At 36.3% G+C, this 21,320-nt stretch overlaps 1 protein-coding gene across 3 annotated transcripts in view; it reads left to right on the top strand.

Annotated features, from left to right (window-relative positions):
• NUDT14 (nudix hydrolase 14) overlaps positions 1–13,767 on the top strand; it is a 50,747-nt gene extending 36,980 nt beyond the window's left edge. For all 3 annotated transcript variants that reach the window (XM_014069397.2, XM_014069398.2, XM_014069399.2), the window contains exons 4-5: positions 2,028–2,265; positions 11,598–13,767. In XM_014069397.2, coding sequence (XP_013924872.1) covers positions 2,028–2,265; positions 11,598–11,838 — 479 coding nt within the window. In that variant the 3' untranslated portion in view covers positions 11,839–13,767. The remainder of the gene's footprint in view (positions 1–2,027; positions 2,266–11,597) is intronic.
• Positions 13,768–21,320: the final 7,553 nt, after the last annotated feature.

Genomic DNA, 21,320 nt, shown 5'->3' with positions numbered 1-21,320 from the left:
GTTTATACCTCTCAATTAAGGTGAAAGATGTTTTCCGCTAAAGGGGAAATCTATCACTTCTATCTCCTGCTGTTTCTCCAAGGCAAGGGAGACAGAGTCATGACAATTGGCTGTAACTCACTAACCCAGCACCATTTAATGGATAGCCAATTGTTGTTATAGATATATATCTGAAGGATTGTCTATACAAACCTAGTTTAAAGATTTCTAAAACAGGTGAAGCACAGACTAAATTTCACATCGAGTGAACACCTGTCCATTTGTGAGACTCCTGATCACAGCCTTCTTTATTATAATGAGATAATTTATGTTACTACCGAAGCAATTATTTATAAATCAATAGCTATATATACAAATGAGTAAGTACACATGCCCTATCTTGTACTCTTTTTCTGACAATAGAAGAGTGGTCACCTTACCATCCTTCCTAATATCTATAAATATCTATAAGTTTAATTAAAAAAATAACATGTAGTTGTAGAAGAGGTAAACAAAAATAAATAAAATGCTAATGCAAAATGAATTGATTTAAAAACATGGAATTTCAAAAAAATAGGATTTACAGTAGTTTCAGACTAATTTCCATTGAAAAGAATAAGAATCTCATTTGTCCAGCACCCACCCATTTGCTTCTTTCAATTAGTAATCAGAGTTGTATGAGAGAAACAGACTTGTGTGTACTGACTTACCAGTTGTCCAGTTGAGATGGACAAAATAGTCCATCCCAATGATGTGCTAAACTGAATACAACTCACCATTAGATAGGGGCCATGATAAGAAATACCCCAAGAATTTCTATTGCCCAGTGCTCCCCCCCATGTTTGGATGCCACCTTTTTCATTAAGCCCAGTCCTGTGCCTTAAACAGTTCTAGTCAGTCTTAATTAGGAAGGTAATCTTTCTTTATCACTTGATATGATCCAGCCTAACTGTGCTCACAAGCTAGGAAAACGGGGGAAAGGCTACAGGACTGGGGAAAAGAGACAGTGGTAAATCACTTCTATATTGTTACCAAAAAAATTGAATGTGTTTGTCTTATGTACTCACCAGGAATTAAGTAATTTGGGCTTTACCTTTTTACCTACATAAAAATTAAAGCCATTATCCTGAGTTTTAGTGTCAAACTGCAGTACAAATAATCCTATTTCATAAAGGCTGCACCCTGCATAACCAAGGTTCCCTATACCCTATAACAGCAGTCAACACAGTAGCATAAATTGAATCAGGTAGATAAAACCTTGCTGTTTTTAATTGTCTTTGATAGAGTTATATTTCTCTTAATGTTTCCTTTACATGCATTGTATCACAACAGTTGTTTCTAGATCAATGCAAAAACTCTGTTACAAATTCTACTTGGCAATCTCTGCAAAGGACTAATGTGCATTCAGAAAAGGCTTTTCAAGCAAGCATACATGTTATAACTCCAGTTATACAGCAACTGATTTGACACACACACACACACACTGCACATACATACACACACATATGATTATATGATATGATACAAGTGCACACACACACACACACACAAGATTAATTGCTATTAAAGCAGATTTGCTTTAATTCTGCCCTTCAAGTCTGCTGTGGCAATCCAGAAAAGGGAGGCAAGACATGTTTTAGTTAATACGGTATTATTAACCTAATAGTCATATTTTCCATTTTCTATCTTCTCCCTGATTTGAAAGAAATGAGCCAAAGCCACATAACCTGAATAAAGCCTAATTATGTAATTAAAAGAATTGCTCTTCCTATATTTGCTTAAGAGTAATAAAGAAAGCCATGAAATTGAGCTCACAGGATCTATATTACTGGCAACATTTTGAGGGAAATGGCTGTTTCAAAGTAGTACTAAAGCTACCTCTCCCGTGATGAGAATTGGGATGCTCTTCCATTTTTTTAATGCTTGGAAGGTTGGGTTGGCATCTACCTGAATCCTCCTATTTCTGTTTTTCAGAGAAATGTAACCTGATCATGCATGGTCAAAAAAACGACAAGTGATTGATTTTACTTTTTCCAATTTTTTTCCAGCTGTCTATATGTGCGAAATGGAAGAACAACGTCCTCAGTGCTTTGAGAATAAAACTGCAGAGAGCTGGTGCCCTCTGTCTGATTTTTTGCCTGCTTCAAAAGGAATAACATATGAACTCTGTGCTGGTATTATAGACCAGCCAGAGCTCTCTTTGGAAGAAATTGCTTGCAAGGAAATTTTAGAAGAATGTGGCTATGAAGTTCCTCTAACCAGTCTAAAAAGAATCACTTCATACAGGTTGGTGGAGCAATGATTTTCAAAGACTAATCAAGGTTTTGAAACATATGTTGCAATCTGCTAGATATTTTGACAGATTCTTTTTTCCATTGGGTTTGTGTGTTTCCTTGGTTTGTTTTTTTCCCCGTCCCAAGTTCCCAGTAAAAGTAACAGATTCTTCAAGCCTTAGTAGATCATTGCAATTAGGCTGCAGTCACAAATAGTTAGAATGACTGGCCTTTATCTTTGAGCATCTGGGAATTGGTGGTAGTGACATCTGCTATAAGATCTGGAAAGACGAAGGCAAGAAGAAAGAGAATTGTTCCTCTTTGAACTTCATATCTAAGGCTTCAGGGTAATAAATCTCTTGTAAAGCACTTATCAATTAATTATAATATTACTATATTGCCATATTCGAGAATGATTTGTGATATAAAAACAAAACACAGTGACCTGAAAAAGGTCAAATAATATCAATTGAACTGTGATAATACTGAAATATATTAGTCTGATCCCATTCTGGCAATCCCAAATAAAAAGCTCTCTGCAACACCATCATTTTTACAATCTTTCTAAGAACATCAAGGTGAAAGAGCAACACTTCCCTCTAAGGATCCCTACCAGCTTCTCAAAAGCAGGGCAGGGAGCCCTTAAGCATCCTTTTACTGAATGAACATAAGGAACAGGAAGAGTCGATTTACAGAAAGTGGTCCTGAAGATAAATGGGAACTAAATCATTTAAGCTTTCAAGAATAAAATCAGTATGTCGAATTATAAGTGAAAACCTATTGGTAAACTAGTACAAAACCTGCAGATCTGATGTATTGCTGTAACAATTCTGATCCATTAACCATCGGGTCATGTGTATTACGTTATAATAATTTAAACTCTAACATAGAGAAGGACATGATTTGTCATTGCTGAGAGTTTTATGACGCGAGTGACTAGAATAAATCAAATGAATAAGTAAAGAAATAAATGTTCTCCTGCTATTAATAGAGCTAAGTAAAGACTGACGGACCATAGTTGAGCAGTAGCTTTAAGTTACGGACTTGCTTCTTTAGGGGGAATGTCAACCCTTCCAGACTAAAATGCCATCAGCTGGTTTTTGGACAGAAATTGCAAGGAAGACAGAATGTAATAAAGGCATAATAAAAGCCAATATCTTGTCTTCCACTTGGTTTTATGTAATATAGAGAACTCCTTAAAACATACAATATTTATATAATCTAAGGACACATTTTTACTAAGCTATAATTCATTTTTTCAAAGCCACATACATACACAGTTTGAAGGTATTTTTAAATATACAGTAATTCATTTTTTCAAAGCCACATATAATAGAGATAGGAAAACAGAATCCTGTATATATGAATCTATGCTAATTTTCATATAATAATCATCTAGTGACTCTCAAAGGATCCAGTAGTTTCTCAGTTGTGCTATTTAATTAAAACATACAAAAAAGAAAGGAAAGAAAGAGGAAGGAAGGAAGGAAGGAAGGAAGGAAGGAAGGAAGGAAGGAAGGAAGGAAGGAAGGAAGGAAGAAAAAATTCAAGGACTGAGCTCAAAATGTTCTACATGTTAAGTTTTGTTTTATTAGTAACCTACTGGCGGTCCCTGATCAGTAAATATCACCATAAATCTAATCATTTTTATCATAGCCTACACAGGAACTCCAGAAGAAAAATCTTTTACCTGTTGTGTTATATAATTGATGAGCAGTTCGCTTTGTTTTCTTCTTTGCACAGAGTTGATAATCCCTTTTGCTACATTTAATTTTCATAGAACCTCCATCAATATTCTCTTACATTCCAGGCCTGCCCCCATCAAAACCTTCTGCTACCAAGGTAGTTTAACATGATTTTATCACCAAAAGTGGTAGCTCTATGTGTCTTGCCTCCTTACTTTTTTACCCAAGTTGGGATCTCATCACATTGCACATTTTTCTTGCCAGTAAAGAGCCTTTGAATTGAGCCACAGGTAGGGAAACATATAACTGGATGTAATTGTATAACAAGCAACTAGTGAAACTTGAGTTGGGTCTGCTGTTATCACCAGCATCACCTTGAAAAAGTCCCTTTCTATTTACTTTTGTTTGCTGATTCTTAAAATTAAAAGCCCAAGACCACTCCAGTCACAGTCAGTCTAGACACATGGCTAAATCAACTATTTACTGCCAAAACTGATTAAAGAAGGCAATGCCAGAACAGTAAACAGTATTAGCCCTTGACTTCCTGCAGATGTAGGTATTTAGAGCTCTCAGATGTTCTGCCTTTTTAAATGCATTTGTTGCCTACAGCAAACACTTGTATCCAAACACACTGTTTCAAGACTGTTGAGGTGGACCATTTTCTGGCCCTGGGGTAATTGAAGGATTATTTCAGTTATTAATTATATTGTGGGATCTATTTTTTTTTAATTCCAAAGTTACTGTTGTAAGGACAACACCATTTTTATAAGGGATTTAATATTGTTTCTGTTTCATTGAAATTCAGTCAGAAATGAGAGGAGAAGCCAATTCTCTCTCTCTCTGTGTGTGTGTGTGTGTGTAGAGTATTTGGAATTAAAGAAATGTCAGGAATTAAATACTCCAAAATGAAAATGTGCTCATAACCTTCTGCCTCCCCAGATTGCAGTCTTCTGAAAAAAAGCATCTGTTCTTATACTTGGAAATGCACGTCAAAATGTATGGAAAAGTGGTGACTTTAAAAGGAAGCAAAACTTTGCTTTTCTTCTTGACAACTGTGTTAAAGTGGACAGTAACCTTTAAAAATGAAGGTAGAGGAAGGGGGAAAGGGGGGAATTAAGTATAAATCCTCAGCTGCCAATCCTGGCAAATGTTGTTTCCTGTTGGATTAACAAGCTGTTTGCTTAAAGAGAGAGGACACTGAACAGAGAAGACTTTTGCTACTCCTTGGAGCCACATTAGAGGACTAATTTTATAGATGAAAAGGTGCTTTCTTTAGTATGGAATACTGTAAAGCCTGCAGTCCTAGCCATGGTTTGTTGGGAATCAACCTCATTATACTCAGTTCAATACTTTTGAGGAAAAATGGATAATTTGAATTTGAATTTACTTTATTTGTATGCCGCCCTTTTCCCTGAAAGGTACTCAGGGCGGCTCACAATTCAAGGGAGGGGAAAAACAAACAAAGTTACAAAATATAAAGACAATACACAATTAAAAAGCACAACAATCATACCATTCAAAGTGGGGCTGCAAGTCTTTAGCCCCAGGCCTGTCGGAACAGCCAGGTTTTAAGGGCTATGCGGAATGCCTGGAGGGTGGTGAGGGTACGAATCTCCATGGGGAGTTCGTTCCACAGGGTCGGAGCAGCCACAGAGAAGGCCCTCCTCCGGGTTGTCGCCAGTCGACACTGGGCGGCTGATGGAATTCGGAGGAGGCCTAGTCTAGATCTTATTGGTCTAGTGGAGGTAATTGGCAGTAGGCGGTCTCTCAAGTACCCAGATCCAATACCATGGAGGGCTTTGCAGGTGACAACTAGCACCTTGAATCACACCTTAAAAGTTGCATCTTGGAATTCTGTTGTACACAATATATCATTACCATTTTTTTATCTGTAATTTAGAAGTCAACCCTCCAGAAAAGCTTTGATGGAGTAAATTCTTCTTTACCACCATTCTAATCCCTCTTCTAAGATATTTTGCATCTCAGCATTTTCTCTTTTATAGTTCTTACGTTCCAGTTTCCCTACAAATGAATCCATACCTGGGTTAGTTGGAAAGGTGTATGTATTGTTCTGAACTGTGAATTATTTTAGGTCACAAAAGAAGTCCAGAAAAAGCAAACAATATTCATTGTAAAATAATTCTGGGCTAAACATTGGCCCATCTAACAGCAGTTTTGTTTGCTCTAGTGATTAGTCTAAAATGCCAGGTTCTTTCTGCCTTTTGGAACTTCGTAATGAGAAATGTCAGGGTTGATTCATGTCTCTCACTTTCTCATTTATGTGAGCATTCCTCTACAAACCATCTTTTTTGCCTGTATGCCAATGAGTCACCTAGTCTGCTTGACCTTTGCTGTATTGTAATATCTAGCCATTCAAAAGCATGTAAAAGTGCAAGTAGAAAAATAGGGACCACCTTGGTGAGAAGGTAACAGTGTTCTGTGCGCCTTCAGCATTTAGTCATACCGGCCACATGACCACGGAGATGTATTTGGACCATGCTGACTCTTCGGCTTAAAAACAGAAGTGAGCACCGCCCCTAGAGTCGGGAACGACTAGCATGTATGCGAGGGGAAACTTTACCCTTATCTTTAATATCTGATTAATTAAGCACTGTTGGTCAACCAACATGTAAGGACTACATATACATTGTCAACCTATCTGGGAATGAATAGCTATCTTCTGTCATAGAAGAACAGAATTGGTAAGAAAAAGGGCACCTGCAGATGAGATGAGTAGGATACACTGCTAAGACTGAGATGAGGGAAGGGGGAGAATTACATAATATGATTTGCTATTGACTTAGGAAATATATTTTTTTTATTATAAATTGGCTAGAATCCGGAGAGTAAATGGCATAAAAAATAAATTGCAATCATCAGATCAGGACATAAGCTAGATGTTGCTAGATCTCAGCAGTTCAGAAGTGGTTGCAATTAACACATTAGACGTTACACTATGCAAAGAGATTCCTTATTATTCCAGGCCACCTAGAAATCGGGTGAAGCTGTATTTAAAGTTCCCTTCCAGTCTATAGACCATCTTTCTCAGAGGGAATGCAGCCCCAAGAGCCTGGTTTCTTACTGACAAACAGCACTATTTATTTTCTGGATTTAATTTGTTTCCCTTCATATAGTCCCATTTTTGAGGTTAGGCAACTTTTTCTTTGTCAGTTAGATGGCAAGGAAAAGTAGACATCCTGCATCCTTAAACTGTGGTTGCATTTCAAAAGTATATTGGATACAATACCAGAACCTCATTTCATTTTTAGCTTTCTAAATTAATTTTCTTTGATGTTTTACAAAAAATAAAATATAGTAAATGGCGTATAATCACATATAATGTAGTTATTTTTGTGCAGTGCTACATGTCGTATTGTAATCTATACGCGAAGGCAATTTTAACCTCACTATACTGTGGTTAATGACCGTAGTATAATTTAGTGGAATCACCTGCTAGTACACCTGCCTCTACAGATTATTAGAGTATATCATTTTGTGTCAATTGCTGCTATTCTGTGGGCACTGTTTTCCTGCACCTGCTACTTATATAGCCTTAGAATTGTGTGAAGGTCTAAGAAATTACCTAGGGAAATTACCTTTATTACTCACTGATTGTCTGTTCCTGGATTTGGAATGTAATACAAAGAACATTATGCATCTACATTAATGTTGTATGAAATGGTTTTTATAATCTAGATTATAGATTCTCCTAAATTACATTCTGTCAAGGAATGAAAGTTAAATTTTTACTTAAGCATGGCACTTTATAGTACAATTAATGAGAATTCATTTTTAAGTATGAATATGGAAATTCAGTAGATTTCAGTAGGAAATTATCTGCCTTGTTCTGTTGTTATGCTTGGAGCTGCCTACAGTTGATTGGAGGAAAAAGGAAAAGGTCTAATATGAAAAAGTGTTAGAACATTGATTCTCACTTTAGAAGTAATAGAAAGGCATAAGGAAAAAGGGTAAGGAAGTTACTTGAGATGGAGTAAATTAAATTATGTTACAAAATGTCACACATAAATGAGTGGAGTTTACTAATGAAAAGTATAAAAAATATGTTTTGTAGAATGATCAAGTGAAAGAAGTTGGGGCTGAGAAACATTAATGTCATTGATTAAAAGTATATGAGAAATGTCATTTCATTAGCGAAATAAAAAAGTCATTGTTAATAATATAATTAGAGAGCAAAGAATGATTAAGATTAAAAAGGCAGAATACAGAGTGGTTTGGGGGAGTTTTGAATTGAATTGAAAGTGGGTAAAATAACAAACTTTCAATATAGTAAATAGAATTAAGAATGAAAGTGATTAAGTTATTTGGGTTTGTAGTTAATCCTGGAAGGAGGATTTGTATGGGGATGATTGAAAAATGGAATTAAAATAAATGATGTTAGTGTGCAAGGAAAAATAATAGGGAATAATACATTTTGAAATGTATTTTAAAGCCCCCAACAAGGTTGCAGATGTAGCAAGTATAACTGAAGAAATATTACATGGGGTTGAGCTTGCTTTGGAGTTTCCCTGTGTTAAGATTGCATCTGTGCCTGAAGTTTGGAAGAATAGCATTTTTCTTTTCATGAAAAGTGAAATGAAACGTTTTGCACAACTTGGAAAGGAATGATGTGCAGCCTTTCCCTTTGTTTATCATTTTTAAATATCTCCATTTATCTATACTGATGGCTCTGAAAAAGATTATAAAAGTTTGATTTAAGATGCCTACATCATTATATCATCTAGGCATCTTAAAGCAAGCTTTTAACCAGCCTAACAGTCCACAAAGGGGCTAGAACAGGGATGTCAAATTCACATTGTCAGGGCATTGTCGCATGATGGTTTCATGACTTTTTTTCCCTGGCCATAGGTGTGGCCAGTGTGTGACGCATCCAGCCCGCGGGCAGCAAGGTAGCAAGTTTGACAGCCCTGGGCTAGAGGACAAGAGATAAAAATAACATTGACTCATTCCTTGAAAACCCAAACTCCCAAGTGGCCAACTAATTTGGATCAGTTGTCACTTGTGCTTGTAACCATCCTGAATGAACTATAAAAATTAATGCAAAAAGTATAGGGAGATTAATCTGTAAAATTAATGAGATTAATGTGTTAATTGATGTATTTATGGACCTCCTGTTATATGATTTATTGGTGTGTTTTTTTTAGTTCAGGATGCCTGTTTATGTGTGTTTAATTGTTTTTATTGTTTTCTGGATTTTATAAGCTATCCAGAATCTAAATTAAATGTCCTGGCAATTATTTGGCTGAATTCTGATTGAAAAAGTGTAGGATAAATGTAAGTTATTTAAAAATTCAAAATATAGTCTGGTTTTATAGCAAACAAGGGATGTGAAAGACAGATGTTTGCTCTTCAAAAAGCCCTTGAAAAATATTTTAACATGAAAGATTACTACTAGATACAAGTAAATAATGAAAGATCATGATTATATATATAAGTAAACAATTTACTATTAATAGTATTAGTATTATTAGTATTATCACTCATATTAGTTATTGTTATTAATAATGGACTGTATACCGTATTTTTCGGAGTATAAGACACACCGGAGCATAAGACGCATCAAGGTTTTGAAGAGGCAATTTTTTTAAAAAAGTAGGTAGGTAGAGGGATAGAGAGAGAGAGAAAGAGAGAGAAATACAGTAGATAGGTAGGGAGAGAGAGTAGTTAGGTAGATAAAGGGAGTGAGAGAGAGAGAGAGGAGAGAGAGAGAAAGAGGTTGGAAGGGAGAGAGAAAGTAGGTAGGTAGGTAGATAGAGGGAGAGAGAGAGAGAGAGAGAGAGAGAGAAATACAGTAGGTAGGTAGGGAGAGAGAGTAGGTAGGTAGGTAGATGGAGAGAGAGAGACAGAGAGACACAGAGAGAGAAATACAGTAGGTAAGTAGGGGGAGAGAGAGTAGGTAGGTAGTTAGATGTTTCCAGGTGTATTTATCCATGTGCTGGAGAAGGAAATCACTGACAATCTGCAGCACCTGAGACTTGTTTCTGCTGGCATAGCACTTGATCAATGTAATTCTCATCAATCACTCTAACTAAAGACCTTTCCGAAAGGGGGAAAAAAAGTTTTTGTTCTCTGCAAACCTCCCAAAAACGGCCCGTTTTTCGCGAAAACGGAGCGGGTTTTTTTCCAAATAAAAGGCATGAATAGCCTTGGGGGGGGGGCTTGCAGAGTGCTCTGGGGGAGTGGGGGGGGCAAAAACAAGCAAAAACGTGTTTTTCATGAAAACAGGCCCATTTTTTGTCAAAAAAAATTGCATGCATAGCCTCATGGAGGCTTATAGAGTGCTGCTGGGGTGCAAAAAAAGCCCATTTTTACTCATTTCTGCCCTCCCCAGCCTCCAGGAACTCTCTGAAAGCCTCCATAAGGGTATGCCTAGCCATTTTTGTGAAGGGGCGTGGCTTTGGCTTCGGGAGGCCAAAAAAATGCTATTTTCGATGTATAAGACGCACCCAGATTTTCAGCCTCTTTTGAGGAAAAAAGGTGCATCTTATACCTCACCAGCCATAAACCTCACCGCACGTCACTGGTGATATCCACTTGTTTGTTTAAGGTGTTTATTACTAAATGTATAAAGGATATTTGCAGTGATAACAGAGGTGTTGGTTGAGCACATTAATGTAGACATACTTTTGTATGGAATCAAAACAACGTTGTTGGCTGAGACCCCAGATTGTTTGTAATGAAATTGGATGGTATGGTGTAATGGGGTAAGAACCTGAAAATAAATGTATTACAAATCAGTGTAGTTGTATGTGAGAAAATGAAATGTAGGATTGCAAAGATGAATTTGTGTACCCCGGAAGAATATTTACTAACCATGGAAAATGAATGGGGAAAATTAAAACGTGCACATGATGGTAGAAAAATAGTAGATAGTAGTGTATATGGTCTATTGCAAGGAATGAATACTTGCTAAAAGAAGTGAAAGTGACTATGTAGTATATGCCTACCCACTTCTTTAAACGGAAGTGCATGGGGGCCTCACAAGCATTGCATTCATTAAACTTGCAATGTCAAAGTAATTTGAATGCAAGAAAAACAGGGTACTTAAAGAGTGTTAGTAGTCAAACAAGCATGAATACTTGATGAATGAATATAGATAGAATACAAAAGTGAGCGGCAGTATGTTACAAAAGCAATATGTTAAAGTGGTTTTCTCATATAGAGAGAATGATCAAGGATCAAATTGCAAAACATATATATGAAAGTAGAGTTACTGCATCAAGAGGATTTGTGATTGCATGCTGTTTATCAGATCTTCCAAAGTGAGAATTGAGAAGTTTAAAGAACAAAGGGCAAAGCAGGGCATGATTTTTATTCTGCCACAGTCAAAAGAATCTTGGTGGTACATAACATAATTCTGGATAGAATGTTTACAATAAATATATTAAAACATCCATGATATAAAATGTGTTTGTGTGTGAATGACATGTGTGTTAGTGATGCAAGTAAGGAAGATTTGCAATAATAGAAAGATATGAACAGACTGAATTGATAATGAAGTGGATATAGTTAGAATGTTTTTCTCTGCTTTTAATTTCTTGTTCTAACTTATTCATCAAGGTTTCTGGAAAGCAAATAGTATATGTAAATTTAAGGTTTATTTACTCTTACATTCTTTGTTATTTCTTTTTCATCCCACAAGATCTGGAGTTGGTGTGACAGGATCAAAGCAGACATTATTTTATGCGCAGGTAACTGATGACATGAAATCTAGTGAAGGAGGTGGCCAGCCGGAGGAAGGCGAACTGATTGAAGTTGTGGAAATACCTCTGCAAGATTCCATGAAATTTGCATTTGATGAAACTTTCCCTAAAACTATGGGAGTTATCTTCAGTTTCATGTGGTTCCAGTCCAACATAGCACCAAAACTGCTAGAAAAATAATGCACTGGAGAAATGAAGCAGAAACATGGGAACATATTGGAAGCAATCTTTCAGGACTGTCTAGTTCTTAAGTTTGCTGTAGTAAAGGTTCATAAAATCCATATGCTAACAGTGGAAGATAATTAACTCAAGTTTAAATGTGTTTTTCATCCTATATTTTATCTTCCATAGAAAGAATCTGAGGAAAAGACATTTGCAATACATGAAAGTTGCCCAGTCGGAAACATAATTTTCTGACAAGAACGACAATAGGCAAACACAAATGGATAATTTATCGTGAGATAATACAATTTTGGCAAACAAAATGTAAAATCAAGAGAAGAATTGGCAAAGGATTACATTTGTTAGTGGTTACTTTATTTTCAATTATTAAAAAGATTTAAAGTAGACAAAAGAATGTGTGGTCCTGAACATTGTAAGACTGAGTTTGAAATAGAATTGTGTACAATGATGAACATGAAATTACTAAAATGTATAATAGAATTTCTGTAGCTCCGGGTTGACCTGTGGAGTTCTTGGTGCTCTCTGACTTTGGTGGTTTGCTTGCAGATATTTTATTACCCAAGTAGGTAACATCAATAATGTTTGTGAGTATGGGGTTTGCTCTATTTATGTATAGTAGCTTACTCTGCCCATGCACATATAAGATAATATAAACTTCTACTGAAATTTGAAAAAAGAAAAACGTGAAAAAAATATGAGTGAACTAAAATTTGTGGAAAGTGTTGGCATTATTCACAATGGAAGAATATTGGTAAAGTTGCTGGAATTTGCTGAGATTGCTAAATTGACTTTTTCATCAGAGAAAAGATAATGTCTATGTTTATTGCTGACTGGAAACTCTTTATGGACTTTTTGCATGAAACAGAGCTGCAGCACACCAAGAAGCCCCTGAACTGCAGCATATATTTTTTTCCTGACCTTCCTGTACTTGTGCTGAACTATAGCATCCCCCTAACTCACATGTGGTCTACACTAAGCCTCCCAGGGTATGCCCACCCTTCTGTGGCATGCCAACTTCCATAGCCTAATTAACAACACACACACCTGGAGTTACAACAGTTAACAGGAGTGCTGGGATTACAGTCACCAAGCAATACAGTCACATGACATTTTGCTTGATGATCATGTTGCTTAGCAATATAAATTTTCATTCCAATATAGTTATAATATGCTCCCTTCATCAGACTATATTGAGGATGAGGTAAGGTTACAACAGAAGGTTCCCCTCTGTAGGGGAACAGGGGAATCTCAAGAGATGGGGAAAGATGAAATTTCCCATCAGATGGCAAATGCTGTCCTGCTCCAGAGAAAACTCTGCAGTAATTTGTCAAATATCCCAGGTTATGTTCCTAAGCCCCACAAATGGCACACAACACCATGAGGTGATCCTTATATCAAAGAAAAAGAGATATGGGCTTGGTACCTGTACCTGAGATTTGCTCAAGCTTTTTTCTGGGATAAAATCAGTTATTGTAATTATTGTAATTGTCTAGGGTTCTTAGAGCCTATTTTAGGAGGAGAAGTCCAGGCTGCTGGGGTGATTGCTTTCAGAGCAATGAGCTTATTCTAATGGCTTATTCATTGAGGATACTAGTTGAAAAAATAATAGATACCCTTGTCAGTGATGTATGACCCCCTACCTGCTCTATTCTAAATTATACTGCTGACCCTATAGGCTAGTCTAAACTCCACTGGATATTCTTCCTCTGTTATTTCACGGAAGGCTCTTCTTAATAATCTCATTCATTAACCAGGATTGACATTGCTTATCATTTTTATATTAAAGTTGACTACAGGCTGCTTGGGTAATTGTTACAAGAGAGGAAAGTGATTGAAGTGGTTTCTCAAGGTACTATAAATCTGTGAGGGAGATGGGCAGTCTAGCAATGTAGAAATAAATTAAAATAAAACAATACCTCTCCTGTATCAGCTAGTTTGATTATATACTTTATTATATACTTTATATAAATATATACTTTCTGTTTAACGGATGTACATTAATAGTTCAAGCATTCTTCTGAATGTGTGACATCTTCTAATAGTTTCTCTTGGTCCTCTGAATTTTGAAAAGAAGATTCACCAATGGGTATTCACCAATGGGTAATACCAGTGGGTATTATGGATAGCATCTTCTATTGTTTTGACATTTGCCTCATGTTCTAGATACTATCTAAAGTTTATTTTATTTTTAGAATTAATGTTTACCATTTTAATTAAGCTTGATCATGTTTTTTTTTAAATTCAATGTCTTGATTTGATGTTTTAGTCATTCCATCATTTTAATTTTAAACCTCTTTAAAAACTTGATCAAATTGAAACATTGGATAGTATAAGCATTCAAAATAGGGATATATAGTATGGCATGTTCATTATTCTCATAAATAAAATGTTTTCCCCCCCCTCGTTTCCAAATTAAGACACAGGGATCATTCAGCTGACAGCTAAAATTATGCTTTAACTTTAGAACTGCAACTTTCAGTAATGCTGTGAAATGTGCCACGACTGTAGGCCCTGAATAGAACAGCCATCCTTCAAATCAGAAGAAATCTAAATTATCTGCAAATGAAAGGAAAGCAAAGCTTCTCCTGATCTCAAATGTGCTGTTCACTCACTGCATTAGCATTAATTACCATAGCAATGCTATCTGTGTCAGGAGGGTGATTTAAAATGCATGTTCCAAAGCAACTTATCTCCAGAGATGTGCTGTACAAGAGACAGACATTCTTCAGTAATGCTGTCAGTTGAGGCCGTCCCTGCTCCACTGGTATTCTGTGGCTGATAGCGATAGACGATTGGCTTTACTCAGTACCGAATTAAAGCCCACAGTAATGTGCAGGATCATATTCCTATCACCAAATATAGGCAGCATCTACATGATCTATATTGTGTGTGTGTGTGTTGGAGGAGGGGGTATTTCTGAGGCATCGATTTGTATGTTTCTTGGGCATGCATTAACATCCACTGAATTTATAATAGAATCAGGTATTGCAATTCAGTATGGTACTTGCAGGAATTGTAATTTCTGAATTTAAAAGTGAATGTGATTTACCACTTGCTTTAATATGAACACATGCCATAGTCATATTATAATGCCCTGGATTGCATGATGCATGGTTTCTTTGCTTCACAGTGCTTTGATGCGTCCCCTTCTGTTTCAGCTTGGAGCTGAACAAAAAGCTAAAAACACATGGGGTGTTGCTCTAATTCCCCCCAGAAAGTGAGGTGTTGCTTTCCAGAACTTCACCAACAAGCCACAAAATCTTGATAGAAAGGCTCCCCTCCCATAGTGCTTTGTTTGTTATGTTTTTCAATGACACTAATGTTCCATGCATTGGCAGAGTTTGCAAAAAGGCATACCCTATTTATATGGTTCATATCAGGAGTGAAACATAATCCTCTTCCCAATAAAGCATACCTAGTCATAAATTTCCCATAAATTTATTCCCACTTGAAGTCAAAGGAAGTTTAAAAATATTCCCAAATAGATTCTATAATTTAAAAGAACCCCCACAATAAGGGTTGCAATGATTCTAGTTTGGCACAGGTATAGAAATTTCAATCAGGAGCTGGGAAATCATAAAAATTGAATGGGAACAGTTGAAATATTGAGAGATGCATAATCTCAAGAGAATGGATAAGAGAATGCATTTTGTGCCAATCAGCAAAAGTCCATGCAAACAGGATTTTATATACATCTATTGTGGCTGATATCCCGTCTCTGGAACCAATACAAATAGTATCCTGTTATGCAGACTGATTAAGTTTACATTACTCTAGGAATGTTATCATTGGCCTTCCATTAATTTTGGCCTTATTCCAAATCATCACATTCATTATTAGAAAAGGGCCCAGCGGCACATAGGCAGCTGGTTTTAAGCATATTGGAGACCAATTCTTAGTCCTGTTTTCTGAATGCTACTTACTAAATCACACCTCAGGGAATAGGTGTGGGGAGAGACAAGTACAATTTAATTGGCTTAAGGTGGTAAAATCCTTGGTTCATGTCTGAACAATATAGTTTTATTCTTATGCATGACTCTGGAGTACGTTGAATTAGATACATCAGACTGAGCTCACACAACTTTGCACTATGACTTCCCATTTCTGTAATCCATATTTCATATTTCCCAATTTTTTTTAAAAAAGGACTATTTACATTATTATTAGTTACTATGATCTGGTGGGAGGGGGAATTCATGTGTCATCATCTGCCCAGAGTTGTCACCCAAGTTTGTTATCATGAGAGAGAGAGAGAGAGCCTGGCCTAAAATTACCCTTCCATACCTAAAGTAGGACTAGAACTCATAGTCTGCTGGTTTCAAGCCTGATTCCTTAACCACTATTATTATAACAACCAAATGGTTTTTCTCTTCAGGTTATAAAGGGAAACATACCTCCCTTATGCTATGTTTTCAATCATGAAAAAGAGAATTCTGTGAACTATAATACCGGTGGGATACCAGAAACCCTAATTTGCTAATGAAATGACTAACTAATGGGAATTAAAGGAGTGTTTTTATACACTTTACCACAAACATAAATAGCATCACCAGGTCACAGACACATCCATTGCAGAACTCATAAAAGATTTGTGGTTCCCGACTGCCAAAGGATTAGAATGTATAGCAGGTCCAGCTAAGTGACCATCTAACGCTTGGAGTCTTTGTAGGCCTGGATTAACAAAATAGGACTCAATTCTACCAAGATGAAGTAGCTATGGATATTATGGCTTCCTGAACCCAAGGATTGTCCAGCTATTCTCTCAACGGAGTCACACTTGCCTGTAAAGACTAGTATACAAACTGAGGTCCTCTTGGACTCACAGCTGCTGTTTGAAAAACAGCTGGCAGCTTTGGCAGAGGAAGTCTTTCTGGAGTTCCATCTGGAGCACCATTTGTATTCCTTCCTGGAACTGGAGGTCCTTCATTCAGTCACTCATGCCATAATCACTTACTATAATGTAGTAATGTAGCAGCTGTGCATGAGCTGCCATGAAATCCAATCAGAAGCTTCAGTTAGCCCAGAATGCCATGGCAATTGTAGCAATAAGCATGCTTCAAGATACCCATGTGACACTGCTGTTTCATGAATTGGTTGCCAGTGTACTTTGGTTTGTGATTCAAGATGCTGGTAATTATCTGTAAAGCCCTACTTGGCACAACATTGGGATATTTGAGGGACTGTCTGTCTTCCATAGTTTGTATAGCCAGTACATGCCAACAGTTCTGACATGCTCTGGATTCCTTTGATCAAACACTGTCATCTATCAGGACCCAGAAACGTTCCTTCTCTGTTCCCGAAACCCATGTAATCCATTTTGTTGTCATTCTATAAGGTCTCGAAGATATAATTGTTGTCCCAAGCCCTTAAGATGGACGAAGCCCCTGCTGAATGCCCCCTAAATTAAATTAATTAATTAATGAACTTGCAAGTACCTGACAATGAATCTAACAGAAATAGAGTCATAAAGTCAAGGAAAGAGGCAAACAAATCCTTCCTTATCACACTTTAATTAACCGGCATAAAGATAAGCAGGAACAGGAACAGATAAACATGAACGATCACAGAAGAAACAGTAACTGACCCAAAAGTAATCAAAGAAGAACAATACCCCAATAAAGGCAGGTAGAACAAACTGTCAAATAGAAACATTCAGCAACTCCCTTATGTATAGGTGACGTTACCTCCCTTGGTAATGAAGCATCTGCAGGAAGAGAATCAGACTCAGTGGAACATCAAGAACCCAACAGAGCATGGCCCAAATTATTTTGAGTAAGTTAGTTATCCTCGGGGAAAGGCACCTGAGCTAAGAATCTTGGTAAACAAATAATTAAATCTGTTGGCACCAGTATCCACAAGTAGCCAATGGATTCTTGGATTCAAGGACAGTAGGCTCACACTAGGGTAAAAGCCAATGCTTTGAGCCACAAAGTTCAAAGCATTCGGCCTCTTATCACCTTTATCTATTAGTTCAAAGGACAGGAAATATAAGCTGCACAACACCTGGAGATGACCTGATATTACCTTCCACTTGGCCAAGCAGTTGATTTTCTGTCAAAACTATTTTATCTGTGACATGTCACGGCTATTTTCTCCACAATGACTGGGTTAGGAAGGGTGGACTATTCTTTTTATCTTGTTACAAGTTTTAATGCAGATAAACTCCTCAATAGGTATCCTATTACAAAATAATGAGAGCTAATTTGGTGTAGTGGCCTCAGACTAGAAATTGACGGACAGTGAATTCTAGTGCTACCTTGGGCATCAAGCGCCAGGTAGGTGACCTTGGGCCAGTCACTTTCTCTCAGCCCTAGGAAGGAGGCAATGGCAAACTACTTTGAAAAACCTTGTCAAGAAAGCTGCAGGGATTTGTCCAGTTAGTTCTAAGAATCAGACATGGTTGAAAAGAAGAAAGAAAACCCACAAAAATAAGATGCAGTTTGTAAAGCTTGTTAAGTAAGCTAAGCAATAGACAATGTGTCTTATATATACAAAGAAAAAAGTAGACATACAACTATACTCTTCTCAATTTCCTCTACACTCACTATGCTGGATTCAAATACTACATCAATTGTGTTCACATTACATGTTTATTAATTCCCAATGGAACCAAGGTTTACTCACTTAGCTTAATTTTCTGGGATTGCATGGCATCTGAAACATAAATTAACTGCAGGTGCCATATTAAAATGTGGTAAGTTAGTATGTCACGGAAACACAACCATGGGGACATTAATTGGTAAATGGAGATTAAGATAGAAAAAAAGCTTGAAGTGTTTTATTAAATAGAGCTGGTTTGAAAACATATATAAAAGGCTTTTAAAAAGACCATGCAGTTGTAATGTATTGCATAAACTACACTTGGACATCCTTGTCTCTAGAATCTTGATTTATCATTCCTTTTGGAAAGAGTAATTAATTTTAATTTAATTTGCATTTGCAGAAGACAGACAGAGAATCAAGAGTACAGATTGCTGCTAATGCTTCTTCCAAATTGTATCTGTAAATAAGACTGCCACATGTATGAGTTAAACTCTGGAGGATAAAAAATTGGACCTGACTGACCTATGGGTTTAAAAAAAATCCTTTGGGAAGCTGCTATTCCATTAATTAAGTCTTCAAAATCTTCATATTTGACTTAATTTTCCATGACTAATCTCATTAGCTGATGATATTCTTGCCAGCCACAATTTTTAATAAAAGTGAATGTTATTCTAAATCAAATTGGCAAATTAATTTGGTTCATCTGGAAGTATTTTAAATATTTATAGAATAGCATTTTTACTGGGCTGAATCAAATTTAGTTTGATCTGTGGAGCTCTGGTCCTAATTGTGGCTTACTAACAAACTGGTAGTTATAATATTCCCTCCCCCATAAAAGAAAATATATATGGTACATATGCCAAAGGTTTGTCCAACTACTGGAAGTTCCAGAGGAGGTTCCAAAGAGAACTTCAACACATTTTCTAGAGGCATATGTGTGTATCACACTGCTTCACAAAGCTATCTTGAAAAGATACTTCACATGAAGCATTCTCACCAAGAAAGGCAGGCTGTTAGGAGATGATAAGGAAGATACTAGTCTGTGGGGAAATAGACAGACTAATGCTAAAAAATAAAAGATAAAGGAGATACAGAATACTATGCTACATGGAATAGATTCTATCAATGGTTAGAAACACAAGGTAGAAGCTGGAATGCGAAAGAATCAGGTTAGGTGGACATGGAAAGGGATACTATAGCAATAGCAATAGCTATATAGTATTAGCATACTATGTATGCATTAGAATGATAGATAAGTTAACATAATTAACATTCTAGAATGATGGTCAAAAATAACTGTACAATATTAGCACTGTTTAAAATAGTATATATGTTATTTGTTTTCACTTTTGTTTCATGCCAAGTAGAATACCAGGACAATTACACTGCATTCAATATACTGTATCTATATGTAAATAATAAAAATATATTTAAAAAGAAAAAGAAAAGAAATAGGATGGGTAACCTGGCCCACTATGCACTCACTCTCCACTGATTCTTTGCTTAAACCCCACCCAATGTAGGTGTGAATATACTCTAAAGATTACCTGCAAGAGAATGACAAAAATCTTGACAAAAATATAACATTCACATCTTCTTTGATCCACACCATCCACATTTCTTCATGTGACTTCTCAATAGAATTATTGTAAAAATTGTATAAATTGTATTGTATTGTATAAATGTATGTGACTAAATTCAGAAAGAAGCACAAGTTATTTTGAGTTTCTATATTCCAGACAACCCTGCCTTCTCTAGCATGAGGAAAACATATATAAATGGGTTTGACTGTTTTACTTTTTGCAGAACCATTTAAAGAGAAGATTGCCAAATGTCAAAGGGCTTTGTAACATTGCAGTCTCTTTCATTATAGCTAATACTGAATTCACTTTTCGGCTTTGTTCCTTCACTTACTAGAGATTCTTCTGAATGGCCTTTGTTCACATGCCTGCAGATCTACATCTCTCAAACAGCACCTTCATCCAGTCATCGCTCAGCTCAAATTAGCTAATTGCTGAGTGCAGAGAACATCTGCCCAACATCCTGTTGAAGATCAACCAATCAGTGCTCAGTCTTCCCTCCCCAGCGTGTTGCCTCACCATCTTACTTCCAGGGTCTATGAATTATCAGTATGTTGATGATACCATTTGATTATCTCTATCCCTGGTCAATCAAATGATATTGTCCCAGTGTCTGGAAGCTGATAAGTTTTTGACGAGGAAGAATAGACTCTGGCTCACCTCTAGAAAACTGTGTGTGGCTTTTGGTTCCTGGAGTTATCTGTGACAACAGGTGAAGGATAGCTGAAATTGGTTCTTATTTATTCTCCCATAACATCATTTTATTTTTATTTCTTCTGCATTCTGATGGTATCATTAATGAATAAGAGACCAGGCAGTTTTCTGTGTTAGTTCAATAAAACATGTTTTTTCTTTGTCATTCTTGCAGCCTCTCAAATTTTAAGTCCATTTTCAAAAAACAGTTTCAAACATTGTTGATAATTGGCAACACTTGTTCCTCTTCCACAACATTTTTAAGCACAGTCTATCTATACAGATAGATGCTATTATAGTCTAGGTCCATTATACAAAAATATTCAATATGTCCAATAGTAAAACTATTTTGTTTCATTATGTATTCAGAAGTCAAGCTTGAGTGTTCTCCTTTAACTGTCATCTCTTTAATTCTTTCTAGTTCCCTTTAGTGTCCAATTTTTAAAGTCTTATTTTTTAAAAAAAATTAAAAACAAAAGTGTTTTCCTATAAGAAGGGAAAATTAATTCCAAAATTATATTTCAAACTTATCTGGACACTTAGCCTGTTTGTAACTTTCTAAAATTAAATGTTTAATCATGCTTCTGTTATTTTTTTTTTTAAATTAAGCCCTCAAAATTGTATTTGGAACTCTCTCTTTTTGGCTAAGGATTGAAGGAAACC

The sequence above is a fragment of the Thamnophis sirtalis genome, unplaced genomic scaffold (genome assembly GCF_051295495.1).
Source record: "Thamnophis sirtalis isolate CommonGarterSnake01/CBP01778 unplaced genomic scaffold, rThaSir2_p1.2 scaffold_1, whole genome shotgun sequence".
Lineage (NCBI taxonomy): Eukaryota > Metazoa > Chordata > Lepidosauria > Squamata > Natricidae > Thamnophis > Thamnophis sirtalis.
This window is presented reverse-complemented; position numbering and strand designations above follow the sequence as displayed.